This window comes from Zootoca vivipara, chromosome Z (genome assembly GCF_963506605.1).
Source record: "Zootoca vivipara chromosome Z, rZooViv1.1, whole genome shotgun sequence".
NCBI lineage: Eukaryota > Metazoa > Chordata > Lepidosauria > Squamata > Lacertidae > Zootoca > Zootoca vivipara.
Window position 1 is genome coordinate 45,040,000 of NC_083294.1, and position 24,027 is coordinate 45,064,026.

General features: G+C 51.6%; 1 protein-coding gene and 1 non-coding gene across 7 annotated transcripts in view; both read right to left on the reverse strand.

The window, feature by feature from the left end:
* Nucleotides 1-16,196, reverse strand: part of LOC118078684 (PABIR family member 2) — a 29,065-nt gene extending 12,869 nt beyond the window's left edge. For 2 of the 6 annotated variants that reach the window (XR_009557013.1, XM_060270369.1), the window contains exons 1-7: nt 15,893-16,193; nt 14,199-14,277; nt 7,100-7,156; nt 4,304-4,347; nt 4,160-4,214; nt 3,893-3,994; nt 1,842-1,930 (exon numbers count right to left, since the gene is read on the reverse strand). Coding sequence is in view for 5 of the 6 variants with exons in the window: in XM_060270369.1 (XP_060126352.1) it covers nt 1,842-1,930; nt 3,893-3,994; nt 4,160-4,214; nt 4,304-4,347; nt 7,100-7,156; nt 14,199-14,277; nt 15,893-15,999 (533 nt within the window). In the remaining variant the exon portion in view is untranslated. Of the gene's footprint in view, nt 1-1,841; nt 1,931-3,892; nt 3,995-4,159; nt 4,215-4,303; nt 4,348-7,099; nt 7,157-14,198; nt 14,278-15,892 lie in introns of all 6 variants that reach the window. The other 4 variants (XM_060270373.1, XM_060270370.1, XM_060270372.1 and 1 more) reach the window with 4 other exon arrangements.
* LOC118078686 (small nucleolar RNA U109) lies at nt 8,771-8,905 on the reverse strand. Its single transcript, XR_004691762.1, has one exon. It is a non-coding gene; the product is annotated as a small nucleolar RNA U109 (small nucleolar RNA).
* Nucleotides 16,197-24,027: the final 7,831 nt, after the last annotated feature.

Genomic DNA, 24,027 nt, shown 5'->3' on the forward strand with positions numbered 1-24,027 from the left:
AACAGTGTGATGCAGCAGCTAAAAAGGCCAATGCAATTCTGGGCTTCATCAATAGGAGTATAGCATCTAGATCAAGGGAAGTAATAGTACCACTGTATTCTGCTCTGGTCAGACCTCACCTGGAGTACCTGGGGTGATATGATAGCCATGTTCAAATATATCAAAGGATGTCATATAGAGGAGGGTGAAAGGTTGTTTTCTGCTGCTCCAGAGAAGCGGACACAGGGCAATGGATTCAAACTACAAGAAAGAAGATTCCACCTCAACATTAGGAAGAAGTTCCTGACAGTAAGAGCTGTTCGACAGTGGAATTTGCTACCAAGAAGTGTGGTGGAGTGAGTCTCCTTCTTTGGAGGTCTTTAAGCAGAGGCTTGACAGGCATGTGTCAGGAATGCTTTGATGGTGTTTCCTGCTTGGCAGGGGGTTGGACTGGATGGCCCTTGTGGTCTCTTCCAACTCTATGATTCTATGATTCCAAGTCCTGGAAACATCATTGGCAAGACTGCCTATCAAAAGGCGGAGGTGAGCAAACTTTGATTATTTTATAAAAGGGGAGGCCATTATGTTCCATCAGCTATTAAGATATTGAATGCAAAATCTGCCCCTCGACTAACCCTAACCCTCGACTCCTCGATGCCTCAAACATCTGGTTTAATGGCTCATTCTCCAGGTTCGATGGCTTCCAGGCAAAGTTTCTCCGGTCCCTCCTACAAGTTCCAAATTTTGTTCCAAACGCGCATGAGGCATACTTTCATTGTGGACAATATGATCAAGCCAGAGAACTATTGATTAAACCACTACAGTGGGACCTCGACTTACGAGCTCTTCGACGTCCGACGTTTTCAACTGACAAGCAGAAAAAGTGATTTTCTTGACACCCGAACGGAAAACCCGTTTGCGGCTAGATGCGGTTTCCTCGACTTACGAGTTTTTAGATGTGCTTTGGTCTCCCTTCCCTGGGGGGGCTGTCTGTATGAATCTTTATTTTATTCTGAATCCATGTTATGGGTCATTGGACTGCAATAACGATTATTATTATAATAGAAACTGTCAGGGTGTGTTGTGACTACTCTTGAGTAACGACCGTCCACATGCTTGTCTTCCAGACGTTCTTATTGGTGCACATTATTTACAGTGTAACGGATTGCTCATTTCACGTCTACCCGCTCGAGTCAGATTCCTGCACTACCCCCTTCCGCATTCGCGACCAGCATAAAAGCCTCGGAACTGAGAAGCGCCTCCCTTTCCTCCTCCTCCTCAATTCCGGCGTCGGGGGGGACAGGTCTTCTGTCGGACCGATTCCTGTCCACTCTTTCCGCCTCCCTCTCTTCCTGCCTATGGAGCAGGGGCTCTTGGATGTTGCCCGAGCCCTGGCACTCCCTCTCCGTTTCCTTACTCCCCCCTTCAGACCCCTCGCTCTCATGACTGCTTGGAGACGGGCTGCTTCGGATGAAACAGTTGACGTATTAAACTTATTACACCTCACCCTAATTTCATAATTATCAATCAATGTATTTCTAAGAGCAGAACCAAATCAGTCATTTTTTATAAAACTGTAAAAAAACTACTCTGAAATTTGATTTATTTTCCAAAAAGGAAAACTTTTTAAAAAAAAAAAAAAAATCCCGATTTCCTGACGAATAAATAGCCTTTGGACTCGAATGTCACTTAAACAGAAAACTATATTGGGAAAGATTTTTTCCTCCAAAAGCATTTTATTTTAAAAATCCGATTTAAGTAAAAATCCGATTTTATTTATTTATTTTTAACATCATTGGTTTGTATCCACCCTGATCTGTTCCATTCACAGGCATAGTTTATGTAGAACTTAACAGACTTACTTTGAAAATCTCCTCGTGGGGCTGGGAATCGGGCTCGGAGGCAATCCATTGCTACTCACAAACATTTGCAGGGAGGGAGAGAAGCATTGCTAGGAAAGACAAGCACAGCATTGAAAAGCACCTTAAAGAAGTTTTATCAACATATAAACACCAGTGAAATTCACTCAAATGTATAAAACGAAGAATCGTCATAAACATAAAAAAAGGAAGGTACTTTTTAACCATATATGGTGTGTCTGTAAGGAAGCAAAGGCTTTCTGGGAAATGATTTATAATGAACTTTTTTAAAAAGTTGAAATATACATTTATTATTTTTTTAAAAAAACCAAAAGCCTTTTTACTAGGCATTGTAGGTAACATAGCTGCCAAGTCTCCCGTATTCCCCGGGAAATCCCCATTTTCCAGCTGTTCCTAGCTGGAAAAACAGATTTTTTTGTCCCCCCCCCCAGTTTATTCTGGCGCGGCGGCCATTTTAGAACTGGGAAAAGCAGCATCAAAAGTCGCTTCTGAGCATGCTCTGCTCAGTTCCAAAATGGCGGCAGCGCTACTCCCGGTCTGCTACTTCCGGTCCGGTCCCTTATTTCTCAGACAGGAACTTGGCAGGTATGCTGTTCTAGCAGGCTCTCAAAATTTCACTGCCCAGGATTTCACGATTCCTCCCCTGCTAGCGAAGGAAGCTGAAATGACGCTATGCGGTACTCGTTCCGGCACCAATTACTTTGACATTAATCCGGCTCCAAACCACTGGAAATCTTAATTCAGCTGCCCTGCAGCTTCTGAGCATTCAGCTATTTGGTTGTACGCTTTGGATCAAAAGTTTTGTGGTGTTACCGAGCAGGGAACCTCCCGCCGGAGCGGGCCCTATTTATCTACCTGCATTTTTTACGTGCTTTCGAACTGCTAGGCTGGCAGGAGCTGGGACCGAGCAACGGGAGCTCACCTCGTCGCGGGGATTCGAACCGCCAACCTTCTGATCGGCAAGCCCTAGGCTCTGTGGTTTAACCTACAGCGCCACCTGGGTCCCCTCCAATTAGGTACCGTGTCCGAATAGAAACAGTAATTTTATTACTTTCCACGTCCCTCCTCTGAAGATGATGAAGGAGCTTATCGGTCCAAAAGATTTGAGGCCCCACAAAGGTTATGAACTTATTTCGTTCCAGAGGTCCGTTCTGAACATGAAACTGTTCGTAACCCAAGGTGTGCTTTGCTAACGGGGCCTCTTGCTGCCCCTGCGCCGCCGGCAAACAATTCTACGTTCTCATCCCGGGGGAAAGTTCTCACCTCGAGGTAACTCTTCCAGGTTAGCAGAGTTTGTAACACGAAGCGTTTGTAACTCAAGGCACAACAATATACAGTGGAGCCTCACAATACCAAATCAATTCGTTCCACGAGTCGTTTCGTGTTGCGATTATTTCGTGTTGCGAAGAGCATTGAGATTTAATTCGTGCGTTCCAACGGGGGGGCTTACTAACCCGCCACGGCCGGGGATTTTTCATATTTCAAAGGGAGGGGGAAGCAGGAGGGTCCCCAGCAGCCAGACCCTCGCGCCCAACCAGACAGAAAGCCCGTTCACATGCAGGCAGGCAGGCTGTCTGGTTCATAGCTGCCAAGTCTCCCGTTTTCCTCGGGAAATCCCCGTTTTTCCAGCTGTTCCTAGCTGAAAAAAACATTTTTTTTGTTTTTTCCCGGTTTATTCTGGCGCGGCGGCCATTTTGGAACTGGAGGCTTAAGGTGAGAGCGAGGGGGAATCCGGCTGCTGCTCGGCTAACGTTTCGGTGTGGCGGCGCCAATCGCCAACCACCATGTCCCTGTGGAAGCCGGGCGATGGCAGCGGCGGAAGCGCGAGGCGGGCGGGCTCCCCAGAGGAGGCTTGGTCTGACTTTCTCCTCCTTGGGGCGCCCTGCTTCCTCTTGCGAGCCTGCAAAAAAACCGCAAAACGTTTCCATCTTGCGATTTTTTTTCTGCCGCGAAAAGTTTCGTGCTGTAGAAAAGTCTTCCCACCCGGCCGCCTCCCTTGCCAACTCCCAAACTGAGGAAGCTCTCCGGCGTACCTTTCCGATTCCCCTCGTAGGCGAAGGTGCCGGAGAGACGGGAACGAAGTCTATCCTCTTTGGAGACGAGGATTTTTCCGATTTGTCCAAATCGTTGTCGCTCTGGGAACACAAAAAGGGTCGTGTCGATACCCTCGCGGGACGCGGCAGCCACAAAGGTCGCCGCCACAAAAGGTCCCAATGAAAGAGAGCATGGTCAATCGCTCCATCCCCCACTCTGAGCTCACTGGTTAAGGCAGGAATGAAAATATTAAACATCTAGATTACCAGGCTCAAGCTTTCTTCCCAGGATTGGCTTATCTGCATTGCTGTCTGCACTTCCCTAAAACACAAAAAGGCTCATCAGTGGCGATGAGAGAACACAGTAGCTGCTTCTTTGTTTTTTAAAAAAAGCAGTTCAGTTGCGCCTACCTTTCATGCGCCGCTTCTCTGTTCAACAAATCCACTCCTTCCTCCTGGAGGACAAGAATTCACAGCTTAGTTCTCGACAACTTTCTGCTCCACAAAATATCACTTCCTACAACTCCTATCCATAGCTGCCAAGTCTCCCGTTTTCCCCTGGAAATCCCTGTTTTTCCAGCTGTTCCGGATTTTTTCCCCTGGTTTATTCTGGTGCGGCGGCCATTTTGGAACTGGACGGAGCATGCTCAGAAGCGACTTTTGATGCTGCTCTGCCCAGTTCCAAAATGGCTGCAGTGCGACTTCTGGCACGGCGGCCATTTTGGAACTGGGCGGAGCATGCTCAGAAGCGACTTTTGATGCTGCTCTGCCCAGTTCCAAAATGGCGGCAGCGCTACTTCCGGCCTGCTATTTCCGGCCCGGTCCCTTATTTCTCTGACAGCAACTTGGCAGGTATGCTCCCATCAGCCCTAGCTCACAGGACCAGCGGTCAGGGATGATTGGAATTGTAGTCCCAAAACAGGTGGAAGGCAGAGTTGGCCTAGGCCTGTCATATATCAGCAGAATCTGATATATCTAATACAGTATATCCTTTATCATGGGTAGGCAAACTAAGGCCCGGGGGCTGGATCCGGCCCAATCGCCTTCTCAATCCGGCCCACGGACAGTCCTGGAATCAGCATGCTTTTACTTGAGTAGAATGGGTCCAATTATTTAAAATGCATCTCTGGGTTATTTGTGGGGCCTGCCTGGTGTTTTCACACGAGTAGAATGTGTCTTTTCTTTAAAATGCATCTCTGGGTTATTTGTGGGGGCTGCCTGGTGTTTTCACACGAGTAGAATGTGTCTTTTTATTTAAAACGCATCTCTGGGTTATTTGTGGGGCATATCTTCAAAATATAGTCCGGCCCACCACAAGGTCTGAGGGACAGTGGACTGAAAAGGTTTACTGACTCCTGATCAACAGTGACTTTTCAAAACTAATAGACTTCATGACAAACCATGTTCAAATGCTCTTTAAATAGAAAATGGGGGGAGATAAATCTGTGTATAAGATGCCCGCATAATTTTTGACATTGTTTTTAGGGGGTAAACCTAGTCTTATACACGGGAAAAAAATAAAGTAATTTGCAGATTCTGTACAGTGGTGCCTCGCTAGACGAAATTAATTCGTTCCAGGACTCAATTTGTCCTATGAAAATTTCATCTAGCGAGGCACCGTTTCCCATAGGAATGCATTAAAAGTCAATTAATGCGTTCCTATGGGCTCCGGGGGGAACTGGTGGTGGTGGCGGCGCTTGTTCTCTTGGCTCGGGGAAGGCAGGCAGGCGCTTCCCTGAGCCAAGAGAGCAAGCACCGCTGCTGCCAACGACAGAGCCGGATCGGACGAAGCTTCAGAAGCTTCGTCGGATCCAGCTCTGTTGGGCGGGGTGGGGAAAAGGCGAAGAAACGATCCTGCGCCTTTCCCCCACCTCTGCCAAGCCCCATACCGCCGCCGCGTCTTGCCTGCCTCCCCCGGCACTGAACACAACTTCGGAGACCTGTTTAACCAGGACGTTTCCAGGCACAATTCATCCCTAGCTAGCAGGACCAGTGGTCAGGGGCGATGGGAGTTGTAGTCCCAAAACATCGGGGGGGGGGGGTCGAGTTTGCCTATGCCTGGGTTAAATGCACCCTGTGGGACCTCAAATTTGCAAACAAGAACTTGCCCTTACGTTGCACTTAATTTTTACATCTATAAGATGCCCCCATGTGTAAGATGGCCCCCTATTTTTGGCGACTCCGATTTGAGAAAATGGGGGGGGGAGATATACAGTGGTGCCTTGCAAGACGGAAGTAATTTGTTCCGCGAGTTGCTTCGTCTCGCGGTAATTCCGCCTTGTGAAGCGCGGTTTGCAGCAGCAACAAAAATAAATAATAAAAAGCCGGAAAACTTCGTCTCGCGATGTGCGGCCATAGAAAACTTCGGTCTTGCAGGTCGCCAAAAACATTGCGAAAACGCTTTTGTCTTGCGAGTTTTTCTTGCGCGAGGCATTCGTCTTGCGAGATGCCGTTGTATCCGTGTATATCAGGCACCCCCAAACTTCGGCCCTCCAGATGTTTTGGACTACAATTCCCATCTTCCCTGACCACTAGTCCTGTTAGCTAGGGATCATGGGAGTTGTAGGCCAAAACTTCTGGAGGGCCGCAGTTTGGGGATGCCTGGTGTATATGATGCCCCTAAATTTTTGACATTATTTTTTAGGGGAGGGGGAACCTATTCTTATCATAGCTGCCAAGTCTCCCGTTTCCCCCGGGAAACCCTCGTTTTTACTTACGTTTTCCCGGTGGTCCCCGGTATCACTTCGTCTCCAGTTTTTCTCCGTTCTTTTCTCCTGCCGGCAGCCATTTTTTTCTTTCCGATTTCTATGGGCACCAAAAATGGCCACCGCCGGCTTCAAAAGTCGCATCTACGCATGACCGGAAGTATGTAGGTGTGATTTCCGGTGTCGGCGGCAGCCATTTTGGTGCCCATAGATGGGCGGCCCGACACCGGAAGTTGTGTCGATGCACTTCTGGTCATGCGTAGAAGCTACTTTTGAAGCCGGCGGTGGCCATTTTTGTTGCCCATAGAAGGGCAAAGCGACACCAGAAGTTACGTTGACGCAACATCCGGTGTCACACGGCTGCCGGTCCCGGATTCTGCAGTCCGGGACCTGGAAGGTAAGATTCTTATACACGGGAAAATATGGTAACTACGGTAACTACCGTATTTTTCCGTCCATAAGATGCCCCCACATGTAAGATGCACCCCAAATTGTTGCTTACCCTTCTGATCTGATGGAGTCGGCTGCTGGGGATACGAACTGTAGAGGAAGTGATCAACTGCAGGAGAGAAGTAGGAAGACACAGAACTTTCAGAAGTGACCTTTCTTTGGTTGGGCTGAAAGCCGACACTCAAGAATCATAGAATCATAGAGTTGGAAGAGACCACAAGGGCCATCCAGTCCCACCCCCTGCCAAGCAGGAAACAGGGCCATCCAGTCCCACCCCCTGCCAAGCAGGCTTGACATATGCCTGTCAAGCCTCTGCTTAAAGACCTCCAAAGAAGGAGACTCCACCACACTCCTTGGCAGCAAATTCCACTGCCGAACAGCTCTTACTGTCAGGAAGTTCTTCCTAATGTTGAGGTGGAAGCTTATTTCTTGTAGTTTGAATCCACTGCTCCGTGTCCGCTTCTCTGGAGCAGCAGAAAACAACCTTTCAACCTCCTCTATATGACATCCTTTTATATATTTGAACATGGCTATCATATCACCCCTGAACCTTCTCCAGGCTAAACATACCCAGCTCCTTAAGCCGTTCCTCATAAGGCATCGTTTCCAGGCCTTTGACCATTTTGGTTGCCCTCTTCTGGACACGTTCCAGCTCATCAGTATCCTTCTTGAACTGTGGTGCCCAGAACTGGACACAATACTCCAGGTGAGGTCTGACCAGAGCAGAATACAGTGGTACTATTACTTCCCTAGATCTAGATGCTATACTCCTATTGATGCAGCCCAGAATTGCATTGGCTTTTTTAGCTGCTGCATCACACTGCTGACTCATGTCAAGTTTGTGGTCTACCAAGACTCCTAGATCCTTTTCGCAAGTACTGCTCTCAAGCCAGGTGTCTCCCAGAACCTGGCACGCCACTTTGTAAAGGTGGAAAGATGAGCCGCCACCATATTTTTTTTTGCTCCATAAAACGCACCTGACCATAAGACGTGCTTAGTTTTCAGAGGAGGAAAGGGGGAAAGCCCTGTTTTTTGGGGATCAGCTCAAAGTTGTCGAGTTTACTTTGAAAAGGGGAAAAATCCTGCTCAACTCACAGTTCTGCAGCTTCTGGTAATCTAATCAGCCAGATAATCCAATCAGGCAGTCACATGTTGCTGGGGAAGCAACCAGCCTCCCTCTGCAGAACATTCAACAACGGAGGCATGGGCAAGGGGCCGGGGCCGGAAGGGAGCTAGCACTCCTTATCTCCCTCACCAATCTCTTGCAATCAGCTACTGAGCGGCTTCCTCTTTCCCTCTTGTTAGCCTTTAGCTCTTTCTTTTTTCAAAAAAAAGAAGAAGGACGATCTGCTTTTCACCCCTGGGCAATTCGGCTCCAGGGACCACACATTCGTTCCATAAGACACACAGACATTTCCCCTTACTTTTTAGGAGGTCACCCCTTACTTTTCTGTAAAAATAATAATGATTAAAATCAAGTCCACTAGTGATTTACATCAATTTGATTTAAATCAAATCCACCATGTTAAAGTGTACCTTCAGGGTTCTGTTTTTATGAAGAGGATGCCAGCAAGGTTGCAAAAAAGTGATTCAAAGCAAGCCTTACGGACTAGTGGTTTAAATCGTGATTTAAATCAAATCCACCCTCAAGAACACTAATATTTCCACAGCTGTAACCTCCCCAGGACTATGGATTGTGATAGATATGCATTCTTACCCATATTAATGTAGGAGAAATATACTACCACTCAGCCTCTACTCCAAGGCAGGTGGCCCTGAAAACTCCTTATTTTTATAGCATGGAAAGAGTATTCATTCTTCTTAAAAGGAAAGAGGAATGACAGTTTCTCTCATGCAGACGCAGTCAAACTCCATCATATAAATCTGTTGCAAAGGAAGGTAATATTAAAAATTAAAATGTGGGCTAGACAATGCTACCATTCAATGGATTTGTAACTGGCTGACTGACCGAACCCAAAGGGTGCTCATCAATGGCTCCTATTCATCCTGGAGAGTAGTGACTAGTGGGGTGCCACAGGGTTCTGTCTTGGGCCCAGTCTTATTCAACATCTTGATCAATGACTTGGATGAAGGGCTTGAGGGCATCCTGAGCAAGTTTGCAGATGCCACCAAATTGGGAGGGGTGGCTAATACCCTAGAGGACAGGATCACACTTCCAAATGACCTTAACAGATTAGACAACTGGGCCAAAGCAAACAAGATGAATTTTAACAAGGAGAAATGTAAGGAACTACACTTGGGCAAAAAAAATGAAAGGCACAAATACAGGATGGCTGACACCTGGCTTGAGAGCAGTACATGTGAAAAGGATCTAGGAGTCTTGGTAGACCACAAACTTGATATGAGTCAACGGTGTGATGCAGCAGCTCAAAAAGCCAATGCAATTCTAGGCTGCATCAAGAGGAGGATACTGAAAAGCTGGATTCTATACTCTGAATATTTTAACGACAGAACCTGAAAACATCTTCGTTGGCGGCTAAAAAGAGTTGAAGCGTTATTTATATGTGAAATTTCAGGTGCAAAACTTGTTTTCCTCATCTTTGCTGTTCACCTGGTGGAGATGATTAAAACCTTAGCCTACCGTGCAGAGATTAATGCTAAAGCTAATTCAATCTCGGGCCAAGATTAGCTGAGTTTATCCCTGCCATTGAAAATGCTATCAGCTTGCCTCTTTGCAAGACAGAAATTTGCAAGTTTCTCATCTTGCAAAAAAGTTGTGGAAAGAGGAAATATAGTTGACTGCATGCTCTACGACTTCAACCCTAAGAGAAGCTCAACAGGTTTGGGGCAAAACCGTAAAAAAAACTCAGTCAGTAGTACTTTACATTTCTCCATGTTAAAACTCATCTTGTTCGCTTTGGCCCAGTTGTCTAATCTGTTATGGTCATTTTGAAGTGTGATCCTGTCCTCTGGGGTATTAGCCACCCCTCCCAATTTGGTGTCATCTGCAAACTTGATCAGGATGCCCTCAAGCCCATCATCCAAGTCATTGATTAAGATGTTGGATAAGACTGGGCCCAAGACAGAATCCTATGGCACCCCACTAGTCACTTCTCTCCAGGATGAGGAAGGAGCCATTGATGAGCACCCTTTGGGTTTGGTCAGTAAGCCAGTTACAAATCCACTGAATGGTAGCATTGTCTAGCCCGCATTTTACCAGCTTCTTTACAAGAATATCATGGGGCACCCTGTCAAAGGCTTTGCTGAAATCAAGATAGGCTATATCCACATCCACAAGATGGTGGACGGGGCTCCATTCGTAAGTAGAGGTACCACTGTCTGGATTGGATAGTACAGCATGCATCTCAACTGTGCCATGGAAATCTGGTTTATTCCAACAAAGAGTTAACAGTAGCAATCAAGGTATAGAAACCGCAGGTTTAGAGTGTATAGGTTAATTTTTGAGGAAAGTTTAATATCAACTGTGTATGAGTTAAAGTTAGGATATAGAAACTGCTAAAGCTCAACATCAAAAAAACCAAGATCATGGCCACTGGTCCCATCACCTCCTGGCAAATAGAAGGGGAAGAAATGGAGGCAGTGAGAGATTTGACTTTCTTGGGCTCCTTGATCACTGCAGATGGTGACAGCAGTCACGAAATTAAAAGACGCCTGCTTCTTGGGAGAAAAGCAATGACAAACCTAGACAGCATCTTAAAAAGCAGAGACATCACCTTGCCGACAAAGGTCCGTATAGTTAAAGCTATGGTTTTCCCAGTAGTGATGTATGGAAGTGAGAGCTGGACCATCAAGAAGGCTGATCGCCGAAGAATTGATGCTTTTGAATTCTGGTGCTGGAGGAGACTCTTGAGAGTCCCATGGACTGCAAGAAGATCAAACCTCTCCATTCTGAAGGAAATCAGCCCTGAGCGCTCACTTGAAGGACAGATCCTGAAGCTGAGGCTCCATTACTTTGGCCACCTCATGAGAAGAGAAGACTCCCTGGAAAAGACCCTGATGTTGGGAAAGATGGAGGGCACAAGGAAAGGGGACTCCCTGGAAAAGAGCCTGATGTTGAGGAAGATGGAAGGCAGAAGGAGAAGGGGACCCCCTGGAAAAGACCCTGATGTTGGGAAAGATGGAGGGCACAAGGAGAAGGGGACGACAGAGGACGAGATGGTTGGACAGTGTTCTCGAAGCTACGAACATGAGCCTGACCAAACTGCGGGAGGCAGTGGAAGACAGGAGTGCCTGGCGTGCTCTGGTCCATGGGGTCCCGAAGAGTTGGACACGACTAAACGACTAAACGACAAAAAGAAACTGCTAAAGATGATTGTTAATGAAGAGCAGGTAGGGGGAACTCGAGGAAGTCGCCCCAAAATGTGGAGAAAAGATTAAGAATTGAGAAAGATCTATTATTTTGGTTTTTTGTGTTTATTGTTATGTATCCTATATAATAATTTGCAAGTTGTCCCTGCGTCCAAGCTGTCCCGTGTGTCCCTGGGTCACTGCGCATGTGCCCCAGCGACACAGGGATTGGACAGCAGAGACTGCACGCGCGCACTCTCTCCCCCCCCCTGCCTCCTCCAACCGCCGCTCCTGGCCAGAACGTCAGGGAAGCGAGGGTGGAGGCCGGCGGAGACCTCCTCCTCACAACCCTCCCTGGCCCGTGAGAGGAGCGGCAGGAGGCCACGAAGCAGCGGCGACGAAGTAGGGGTTTGTGTCCCGCGTCCTTCCTGTCGGCGGCTGCGGGAGAGGAAGGAAGGAGGAGAAAGCAGCGCTTTCTCCTCCTTCGTTCCTGTCCTGCCGGCGACAACAAGGACAGGTCCCAGGGTTCGGAGAAGCGCTGCGCAAGCGCTTCTCCGAACCCCAGGATGTCTCCTTGCTGTCGGCGGCTGCGGGAGAGGAACGGAGGAGAAGAAAGCAGCGCTTTCTCCTTCTTCATTCCTGTCCTCCTGCCGCCGACAGTAAGGACAGGTCCCAGGGTTCGGAGAAGCGCTGCCCAAGCGCTTCTCCGAACCCCAGGATGTCTCCTTGCTGTCGGCGGCTGGGAGAGAGGAACGGAGGAGGAGAAAGCAGTGCTTTCTCCTCCTCCGTTCCTGTCCCCCTGCCGCCGACAGTAAGGACAGGTCCCAGGGTTCGGAGAAGCGCTGCGCAAGCGCTTCTCCAAACCCCAGGATGTCTCCTTGCTGTCGGCGGCTGGGAGAGAGGAACGGAGGAGGAGAAAGCAGCGCTTTCTCCTCCGTTCCTGTCCCCCTGCCGCCGACAGTAAGGACAGGTCCCAGGGTTCGGAGAAGCGCTGCGCAAGCGCTTCTCCAAACCCCAGGATGTCTCCTTGCTGTCGGCGGCTGGGAGAGAGGAACGGAGGAGGAGAAAGCAGCGCTTTCTCCTCCTCCGTTCCTGTCCCCCTGCCGCCGACAGCAAGGACAGGTCCCAGGGTTCGGAGAAGCGCTGCGCAAGCGCTTCTCCAAACCCCAGGATGTTCTAGCGCCCGTTATTGAACGGGCTGAAATACACTAGTATGTTATATTGCGGTTGTTGTTTTATTGTGTTTTAAGTATAAAAAGAATAAAAATGATTTGAAAACAAAACAAAACAGTAGCATTAAAGCAGGCATAGATAGGCAAACTCGGCGCTCCAGATGTTTTGGTACTACAACTCCCATCATCCCTAACAGGACCATTGGTCAGGGATGATGGGTGTTGTAGTCCCAAAACCCCTGGAGAGCGAAGTTTGCCTGTGCCTGCATTAAAGGGTTAAAAAAAACAACCCAACTTTTTTTGTCTCCGTTGTACTGTTCTAGCAACCACTAGAAGAGGCATAGGCAAACTCGGCCCTCCAGCTTTTTTGGGACTACAATTCCCATCATCCCTGACCCCTGGTCCTGTGAGCTAATGATGATGGGCGTTGTAATAATAATAATAATAATAATAATAATAATAATAATAATAATACCCCGCCCATCTGGCAGGCTTCCCCCAGCCACTCTGGGCGGCTTCCAACAGAATATTAAAATACAGAAATCCATCAAACATTAAAAGCTTCCCTAAACAGGGCTGCCTTGAGATGCCTTCTAAAGGTCTGGTAATTGTTATTCTCTTTGACCTCTGGCTGGTTCCCTGTAACTTGGCTTCTCGTAGCGAGGGAACAGCCAGAAGGCCCTCAGCGCTGGACCTCAGTGTCCGGGCAGAACGATGGGGGAGGAGACGCTCCTTCAGGTATACTGGACCAAGGCCGTTTAGGGCTTTAAAGTTCAGCACCAACACTTTGAACTGTGCGCGGAAACGTACTGGGAGCCAATGTAGGTCTTTCAGGACCGGTGTTATGTGGTCTCGGCGGCCGCTCCCAGTCACCAGTCTAGCTGCCGCAATCTGGGTTAGTTGTAGTTTCCGGGTCACCTTCAAAGGTAGCCCCACGTAGAGCGCATTGCAGTAATCCAAGCGGGAGATAACTAGAGCATGCACCACTCTGGCTAGACAGTCCGCAGGCAGGTAGGGTCTCAGCCTGCGTACCAGATGGAGCTGATAGACAGCTGCCCTGGGCACAGAATTGACCTGCGCCTCCATGGACAGCTGTGAGTCCAAAATGACTCCCAGGCTGCGCACCTGGTCCTTCAGGGGCACAGTTACCCCATTCAGGACCAGGGAGTCCTCCACACCTGCCTGCCTCCTGTCCCCCACAAACAGTACTTCTGTCTTGTCGGGATTCAACCTCAATCTGTTAGCCGCCATCCATCCTCCAACCGCCTCCAGGCACTCACACAGGACCTTCACCGCCTTCACTGGTTCTGATTTGAAAGAGAGGTAGAGCTGGGTGTCATCCGCATACTGATGAACACCCAGCCCAAACCCCCTGATGATCTCTCCCAGCGGCCGCACATAGATGTTAAAGAGCATGGGGAAGAGGACAGAGCCCTGAGGCACCCCACAAGTGAGAGCCCAGGGGTCTGAACACTCATCCCCCACCGCCACTTTCTGAACACGGCCCAGCAATGTAGTCCCGAAACAGCTGGAGGGCCGAGTTTGGGGGTGCCTGCAGTAGAGTCAAGGGCTGACAAGCACAGCAACCAATTCAGCTTTGATCGAAACGCAACAGGGCCTCCGCTGCCTGTCCATCAGTGTCCCACACAGCCTCCATCTCCACAAACTCCTGGGGTTCGAAAGCTGTTTGGAGATCTCCCCAGCACTTACCATGCTGTGCCGGTTCACGACTGTGGTGCTGTTCCGGCGGGTGCGCAAGACGTGCGGCTGGAAGACCTGGGCATTGTCGCTGAAAGAAGCGAAAGGGTCTATTACATTATGCAGGTGTCAATATGAAGAGGATGCCCAGCAAAGTTAAACCTTTCTGTAAAAAAAAATAATGGATTTAAATCAAGCCCCACTAACAAGTGATTTAAATCGATTTGATTTAAATCAAATCCACCCTGCTTTTCCTCCAGGGGACCCCCCCCAAGCTCACCTGGTGAAAAAAAGCGCTTTTAAGCCTTCCATCGCACACACATATATATACAGGCAGGTGCCTATAAACAATATTCACATTTCTGCTCTGGGACTGTAAGCGTGGTCGTTGGGCACCCTATACGTCTCACAATACCCCCGCCAACCACCGAGAAGGCCTTCTGCCTGGTTCCCTGCAACTTGACTTCTCGCAACGAGGGAACTGCCAGAAGGCCCTCGGCGCTGGACCTCAGTGTCCAGGCAGAATGATGAGGTGGAGACGCTCCTTCAGGTATACTGGCCCGAGGCCCTTTAGGGCTTTCAAGGTCAGCACCAACACTTTGAACTGTGCTCGGAAACGTATTGGGAGCCAACGTAGGTCTTTCAAGACCGGTGTTATGTGGTCTCGGCGGCCGCTCCCAGTCACTAGTCTAGCTGCCGCATTCTGGATTAGGTGTAGTTTCCGGGTCACCTTCAAAATTAGCCCCACGTAGAGCGCATTGCAGTAGTCCAAGCGAGAGATAACTAGAGCATGCACCACTTTGGCCAGACAGTCCGCGGGCAGGTAGAGTCTCATCCAGCGTACCAGATGGAGCTGCCCTGGACAGAGAATTGACCTGTGCCTCCATGGACAGCTGTGAGTCCAGAATGAATCCCAGGCTGCGCACCTGGTCCTACAAAAATAGATTATAGTTGTTGTTTTACGAGTCATCATTAATAGCTCGAAATAGGGAATTGACCTGCGCCTCCATGGACAGCTTATGAGTCCAGAATGACTCCCAGGCTGCGCACCTGGTCCCACAAAAATAGATTATAGTTGTTTTTCCGAGTCATCATTAATAGCTCGAAATACGGAATTGACCTGCGCCAATTCCTGGCCCTTGGGGTCTCTTCCAACTCTAGGATTCTATGATTCTATGATACTATGAAATGTCCTCATTCACCCAAGTTCCCCCGACTAAAAGCAGTCAAAATCTGTGTCAACTCCCTGGTGGACAGCGCTGATCCCAGCCTTCGGAGAGCTTTCACTAGGGCCCGGTTTCAAACCTTGCCAACACCACACCTGAAGGGTAGATTTTAAACATTAGGAAGAACTTCCTGACAGTAAGAGCTGTTCGGCAGTGGGATTTGCTGCCAAGGACAGCTGTGAGTCCAGAATGACTCCCAGGCTGCACACCTGGTACTTCCGGGGCACAGTGACCCCATTCAGGACCAGGGAGTCCCCCACACCTGCCCCCCACAAACCGTACTTCTGCCTTCTCAGGATTCAACCTCATTCTTCTGGCGAGAGGAGGAGCTCCTGCCCTGCCCTTGCCCTCCTCCCCCAGCCATGGCCCAAGTCGGCCCTCCAGCTGTTTGGGGACTACATTTCCCATCATCCTCCACCCCTGGTCCCATGCGCTAGGGATGATGGGAGTTGTAGTCCGCCAGCGGGCCCCCGTGCTCACCTGAGCCCGTGGATGAGCGGGGCGCTGTTGGAGCGCCTCAGGCCGCCCCCCTCGCTCCCGGTCAGCGGCAGCTCCAGGTCCAGCTCCATCTTCTCAGCTTGGGCCATGGAGGCGGCGGCGGGCCTGCTCCCCGAGAGCGGCCTCGGCTGCTGCTGCTTAGCTCCGGCCTCCCAGCTACGGCGGGAGGAGCATGGCAGGCCCCGCGGAGAACTGGCCCGGCGGAGGCAGCTCCTCCTTCCCTCCCGTCGTCGCCTCAGGAGCGGCGTCGGAGCGCCTCCTCAGGTGGAGGCCGGCAAGCCGGGAGGCGTTGCGCATGCGCCGGGCAAGAGGAAGGGGAAGGGCGGGGCGGCCCTTCACGCAGGCTCCCCGCTGCTCCTGCGCACGCGTACGGCATACTCGCCGGAGTACGGCGTCGGAGCTCCGCCTCCTCGTCGGAGCTGACGGCTGGAAGAAAGAAAAAGGCGGACCGCTACTTCACGCATGCGGGTCCTTCCTCCTGTGCATGCGTACGCTTGACCGGAGCGCCTCCCGAAGAGGATTGCGCATGCTCAACGGAGTAGAGGGCGTGGAAAAAGGAGAAAAAGCCCGGACAGGGGGAAGGCGAGCAAGGCGGCGCTCTCCTGCCGCTCCGCCCACTGTTGGCGGGGCAAGCGATGCACAGCAGAGTGATTGGCTACTCTACTTTGACATCTCCCTTGACAACGGGCCAATCCAGAAAGTGGCTTCTGCGGTTGGGAGGGAGGGGCCGGTGTGATTCCTTTTCAGGGCTGCAAGTTCAAGTCCCCGCTCGCTATTATGCCCGTTACTTTTATTTTTTGGGTATTATTATTATTACTAGTGTATTTCAGCCCGTTCAATAACGGGCGCTAGAACATCCTGGGGTTTGGAGAAGCGCTTGCGCAGCGCTTCTCCGAACCCTGGGACCTGTCCTTGCTGTCGGCGGCAGGGGGACAGGAACGGAGGAGGAGAAAGCGCTGCTTTCTCCTCCTCCGTTCCTCTCTCCCAGCCGCCGACAGCAAGGAGACATCCTGGGGTTTGGAGAAGCGCTTGCGCAGCGCTTCTCCGAACCCTGGGACCTGTCCTTACTGTCGGCGGCAGGGGGACAGGAACGGAGGAGAAAGCGCTGCTTTCTCCTCCTCCGTTCCTCTCTCCCAGCCGCCGACAGCAAGGAGACATCCTGGGGTTTGGAGAAGCGCTTGCGCAGCGCTTCTCCGAACCCTGGGACCTGTCCTTACTGTCGGCGGCAGGGGGACAGGAACGGAGGAGGAGAAAGCACTGCTTTCTCCTCCTCCGTTCCTCTCTCCCAGCCGCCGACAGCAAGGAGACATCCTGGGGTTCGGAGAAGCGCTTGGGCAGCGCTTCTCCGAACCCTGGGACCTGTCCTTACTGTCGGCGGCAGGAGGACAGGAATGAAGAAGGAGAAAGCGCTGCTTTCTTCTCCTCCGTTCCTCTCCCGCAGCCGCCGACAGCAAGGAGACATCCTGGGGTTCGGAGAAGCGCTTGCGCAGCGCTTCTCCGAACCCTGGGACCTGTCCTTGTTGTCGCCGGCAGGACAGGAACGAAGGAGGAGAAAGCGCTGCTTTCTCCTCCTTCCTTCCTCTCCCGCAGCCGCCGACAGGAAGGACGCGGGACACAAACCCCTACTTCGTCGCCGCTGCTTCGTGGCCTCCTGCCGCTCCTCTCACGGGCCAGGGAGGGTTGTGAGGAGGAGGTCTCCGCCGGCCTCCACCCTCGCTTCCCTGACGTTCTGGCCAGGAGCGGCGGTTGGAGGAGGCAGGGGGGGGGAGAGAGTGCGCGCGTGCAGTCTCTGCTGTCCAATCCCTGTGTCGCTGGGGCACATGCGCAGTGACCCAGGGACACACGGGACAGCTTGGACGCAGGGACAACTTGCAAATTATTATATAGGATTAGTCGCTTGTCATCTGAAGGTCTCCAAGTGTCTTGCAGCACATAGAATCCTAGAGTTGGAAGAGACCCCAAGGGCCATCCAGTCCAACCCCCCTGCCAAGCAGGAAACACCATCTAAGCATTCTTGACATATACCTGTCAAGCCTCTGCTTAAAGACCTCCAAAGAAGGAGACTCCGCCACACTCCTTGGCAGCAAATTCCACTGCCGAACAGCTCTTACTATCAGGAAGTTCTTCCTAATGTTGAGGTGGAATCTTCTTTCTCGTAGTTTGAATCCATTGCTCCGTATCCGCTTCTCTGGAGCAGCAGAAAACAACCATTCACCCTCCTCTATATGACATCCCTTTAAATATTTGAACATGGCTATCATATCACCCCTTTACCTTCTCTTCTCCAGGCTAAACATGCCCAGCTCCCTAAGCCATTCCTCATAAGATATGGTTTCCAGGCCTTTGACCATTCTGGTTGCCCTCTTCTGGACACGTTAGAATCATAGAGTTGGAAGAGACCACAAGGGCCATCCAGTCCAACCCCCTGCCAAGCAGGAAACACCAGCAAATCATTCTTGACATACGGCTGAAAGCCTCTGCTTAAAAACCTCCAAAGAAGGAGACTCTACCACACTCCTTGGCAGCAAATCCCACTGTCGAACAGCTCTTACTGTCAGGAAGTGCTTCCTAATGTTGAGGTGGAATCTTCTTTCTGGTAGTTTGAATCTCTTCTCAGCTGAGATTTGGTGGAACAGGAGAGAAAGCTGCGTAGTTCCCCCCCCCAGTGCCCCTTCTGTAAACCACAGGGGGGCCTACAGGGGAGTCAGAAGGGGGACTCTGGGGGCCCATTTCACAGACTAAGCCACAGTGGGGCCTACAAGGGAGCCTGAAGGGGGACTCTGGGGGCCCATTTCACAGACTAAGCCACAGTGGGGCCTACAGGGGAGCCTGAAGAGGGACTCTGAGGGCCCATTTCACAGACAGCCACAGTGGGGCCTACAGGGGGGTCGGAAGGGTGACTCTGGGGGCCCATTTCACAGACTAAGCCACAGTGGGGCCTACAGGGGAGTCTGAAGAGGAACTCTGAGGGCCCATTTCACAGACTAAGCCACAGTGGGGCCTACAAGGGAGTCTGAAAGGGGCCTCTGAGGCCCCATTTCACAGACTAAACCACAGGGGGGTCTACAGGGGGGTCTGAAGGGGGACTCTGAGGGCCCATTTCACAGACTAAACCACAGTGGGGCCTACAGGGGAGTCTGAAGGGGGAATCTGGGGGCCCATTTCACAGAGTAAACCACAGTGGTGCCTACAGGGGAGTCGGAAGGCGGACTCTGAGGGCCCATTTAGGGCCTACAGGGGAATCTGAAGGGGGACTCTGAGGGCCCATTTCACAGACTAAACCACAGTGGAGCATGGGGGGGTCTGAAGGGGGACTCTGAGGGCCCATTTCACAGACTAAACCACAGTGGGGCCTACAGCGGAATCTGAAGGGGGACTCTGAGGGCCCATTTCACAGACTAAACCACAGTGGGGCCTACAGGGGAGCCTGAAGGGGGGCTCTGAGGGCCCATTTCACAGACTAAACCACAGTGGGGCCTACAGGGGAATCTGAAGGGGGACTCTGAGGGCCCATTTCACAGACTGACCCACAGTGTGGCCTACAGGGGAATCTGAAGGGCGACTCTGAGGGCCCATTTCACAGACTAAACCACAGTGGGGCCTACAGGGGAGTCTGAAGGGGGACTCTGAGGGCCCATTTCACAGACTAAGCCACAGTGGGGCCTACAAGGGAGTCTAAGGGGGACTCAGAGGGCCCATTTCCCAGACTGACCCACAGTGGGGCCTACAGGGGAGTCTGAAGGCGTACTCTGGGAGCCCATTTCACAGACTAAGCCACAGTGGGGCCTATGGGGGAGTCTGAAGGGGGACACTCGGGGCCCATTTCACAGACTAAGCCACAGCAGGGCCTACAGGGGAGTCTGAAGGGGGACTCTGAGGGCCCATTTCACAGGCTAAGCCAAACTGGGGCCTACAGGTGGGTCTGAAGGGGGACTCTGAGGGCCCATTTCAGAGACTAAACCACAGTGGGGCCTACAGGAGAGTCTGAAGGGGGACTTTGAGGGCCCATTTCGCAGACTAAGCCACAGTGGGGCCTACAGGGGAGTCTGAAGGGGGAATCTGGGGGCCCATTTTACAGACTAAGACAAAGTGGGGACTACAGGGGAGTCGGAAGCCGGACTCTGAGGGCCCATTTAGGGCCTGCAGGGGCGTCTGAAGGGGTCTCTGGGGGACCATTTCTCAGACCAAACCAAAGTCGGGCCTACAGGGGAGTCTGAAGGGGGACTCTGAGGGCCCATTTCACAGACTAAACCACTTTGGGGCCTACAGGGTGTTATGAAAAATGTACCCCAAAATGCGTTGCCTTTTAAGAAGGACAGACGCGGGTCGGAAGCTCCAAAATTTGCACTAAGTTCAGCTCCGCCGGGAAAATGACAGAGACCACACGATGCTGTCAGGAAAAACAAACTGATCCCTTTATTGCAGAATGCAAAGCTACAGCTGTAGGGTCCCTGCCTCTGGAAAGAAGGAAGGAACCCCGGGAAATGGTGAAGTCCCCCTATATACCCTCCTGTTCATGCATGGAAATCTCTGGACTAGGAGGGAGGGGGAGACAAGGGCGACGGGGTGCGGAGATGACTCTTCCTTTCAGATGGAGAGATGTCAATCTCTCTTCTCCTGTCGTTGATGGTGCTCCCTGTTGTTTGGCAGGAAGGGCAATCAGTCAAGATGGGTGCAGAGGTGGGGCAGTTCCTGGCGATTTCCATGGGGTGGAAGTCCGCCCGGCAGTGTTTTCCTCCAGGCCATGGAAGGGTGGGCTACGTTGAGGATGGCAATTTATTTGAATAAAGTTGTCAAGCTAATCTTTCTATTGTCCGTGTCTTCCCTCGTTGGGTATGGGACGGTGATGGGGAGGTTTCAGGGGGGCTTGGGGTCAGAGAAGGGTTGCACAGAAAATAAGTATGGAAAACATTTCTAATACATCCTGACGTATACAGTTCTAAAATATAAAACAGTGGTTTTCTAATACAAAGAGATACTAACAAACCTATTTTCTAATACAGAGGAACACTAGTCTAATTAATCAAGAGTAATACTGAGGTTGTGGTTAGGTTCTTAGGCATATAGGGAGGGACGCCTTTCAAGGGATATAAGGGGTTTCTCACATTTAAGGCACATAAGGCCAGCAGACATATAATCACAAGAAGCAAGCATATAATCACGAGAAGGTAAAAGTTCATAGCAAGTTTGTATAAGGTTTGTATAAAATGGTAAGGCTGTATAAAAATGGGCTGTGTTACTTGGTGGAGTTTATGATAATTGTCTGTGATAATTGTCTAGGCGAGGGTTGCATATGCTTGTCCTTAGGCGAAGGGGAAATGCAGATGTCTAGGCAAGGGTTGCATATGCTTGTCCTTAGGCGAAGGGGAAATGCAGAGTTTATGTTGGATTTTAGGAGGTGTTTGAATATGTTAATCCCTGCGGAGGGGGTGCGGGTCTGTGGAGGGAAGGAGAGCCAAGCTGTGGCGGCGAAATGGTGGTGCGAAGGACTCTGGGTAGCCGTAGCTGTCAAGCTGTGGTTACCCCTCTCTGTTCATTAATAATGGTGTCCTGCAACCCCCCCAATATGATTTTATAACAAGGGGAATCTGAAGGGGGACTCTGAGGGCCCATTTCACAGACTGACCCACAGTGGGGCCTACAGGGGAATCTGAAGGGCGACTCTGAGGGCCCATTTCACAGACTAAACCACAGTGGGGCCTACAGGGGAGTCTGAAGGGGGACTCTGAGGGCCCATTTCACAGACTAAACCACAGTTGGGCCTACAGGGGGGTCTGAAGGGGGGCTCTGAGGGCCCATTTCACAGACTAAACCACAGTGGGGCCTACAGGGGAATCTGAAGGGGGACTCTGAGGGCCCATTTCACAGACTAAACCACAGTGGGGCCTACAGGGGAGCCTGAAGGGGGACTCTGAGGGCCCGTTTCACAGACTAAACCACAGTGGGGCCTACAGCGGAATCTGAAGGGGGACTCTGAGGGCCCATTTCACAGACTAAACCACAGTGGGGCCTACAGGGGAGCCTGAAGGGGGGCTCTGAGGGCCCATTTCACAGACTAAACCACAGTGGGGCCTACAGGGGAATCTGAAGGGGGACTCTGAGGGCCCATTTCACAGACTGACCCACAGTGTGGCCTACAGGGGAATCTGAAGGGCGACTCTGAGGGCCCATTTCACAGACTAAACCACAGTGGGGCCTACAGGGGAGTCTGAAGGGGGACTCTGAGGGCCCATTTCACAGACTAAGCCACAGTGGGGCCTACAAGGGAGTCTAAGGGGGACTCAGAGGGCCCATTTCCCAGACTGACCCACAGTGGGGCCTACAGGGGAGTCTGAAGGCGTACTCTGGGGGCCCATTTCACAGACTAAGCCACAGTGGGGCCTATGGGGGAGTCTGAAGGGGGACACTCGGGGCCCATTTCACAGACTAAGCCACAGCAGGGCCTACAGGGGAGTCTGAAGGGGGACTCTGAGGGCCCATTTCACAGGCTAAGCCAAACTGGGGCCTACAGGTGGGTCTGAAGGGGGACTCTGAGGGCCCATTTCAGAGACTAAACCACAGTGGGGCCTACAGGAGAGTCTGAAGGGGGACTTTGAGGGCCCATTTCGCAGACTAAGCCACAGTGGGGCCTACAGGGGAGTCTGAAGGGGGAATCTGGGGGCCCATTTTACAGACTAAGACAAAGTGGGGACTACAGGGGAGTCGGAAGCCGGACTCTGAGGGCCCATTTAGGGCCTGCAGGGGCGTCTGAAGGGGTCTCTGGGGGACCATTTCTCAGACCAAACCAAAGTCGGGCCTACAGGGGAGTCTGAAGGGGGACTCTGAGGGCCCATTTCACAGACTAAACCACAGTGGGGCCTACAGGGGGGTCTGAAGGGGGACTCTGAGGGCCCATTTCACAGACTAAACCACAGTGGGGCCTACAGGGGAGTCTGAAGGGGGACTCTGAGGGCCCATTTCACAGACTAAACCGCAGTGGGGCCTACAGGGGAATTTGAAGGGGGACTCTGAGGGCCCATTTCACAGACTAAACCACAGTGGGGCCTACAGGGGAGTCTGAAGGGGGACTCTGATGGCCCATTTCACAGACTAAACCACAGTCGGGCCTACAGGGGAGTCTGAAGGAGGACTCCGAGGGCCCATTTCACAGACTAAGCCACAGTGGGGCCTACAGGGGAGCCTGAAGGGGGGCTCTGAGGGCCCATTTCACAGACTAAACCACAGTGGGGCCTACAGGGGAATCTGAAGGGGGACTCTGAGGGCCCATTTCACAGACTGACCCACAGTGGGGCCTACAGGGGAATCTGAAGGGTGACTCTGAGGGCCCATTTCACAGACTAAACCACAGTGGAGCGTGGGGGGGGTCTGAAGGGGGACTCTGAGGGCCCATTTCACAGACTAAACCACAGTGGGGCCTACAGGGGAATCTGAAGGGGGACTCTGAGGGCCCATTTCACAGACTAAACCACAGTGGGGCCTACAGGGGAGCCTGAAGGGGGACTCTGAGGGCCCATTTCACAGACTAAACCACAGTGGGGCCTACAGGGGAATCTGAAGGGGGACTCTGAGGGCCCATTTCACAGACTGACCCACAGTGGGGCCTATAGAGGAGTCTGAAGGGGGACTCTGAGGGCCCATTTCACAGACTAAGCCACAGTGGGGCCTACAGGGGAGTCTGAAGGGGGAATCTGGGGGCCCATTTTACAGACTAAGCCACAGTGGGGCATACAGGGGAGTCTGAAGGAGAATCTGGGGGCCCATTTTACAGACTAAGCCAAAGTGGGGCCTACAGGGGAGTCGGAAGGCGGACTCTGAGGGCCCATTTCACAGACTAAGCCACAGTGGGGCCTACAAGGGAGTCTAAGGGGGACTCAGAGGGCCCATTTCCCAGACTGACCCACAGTGGGGCCTACAGGGGAGTCTGAAGGCGTACTCTGGGAGCCCATTTCACAGACTAAGCCACAGTGGGGCCTATGGGGGAGTCTGAAGGGGGACACTCGGGGCCCATTTCACAGACTAAGCCACAGCAGGGCCTACAGGGGAGTCTGAAGGGGGACTCTGAGGGCCCATTTCACAGGCTAAGCCAAACTGGGGCCTACAGGTGGGTCTGAAGGGGG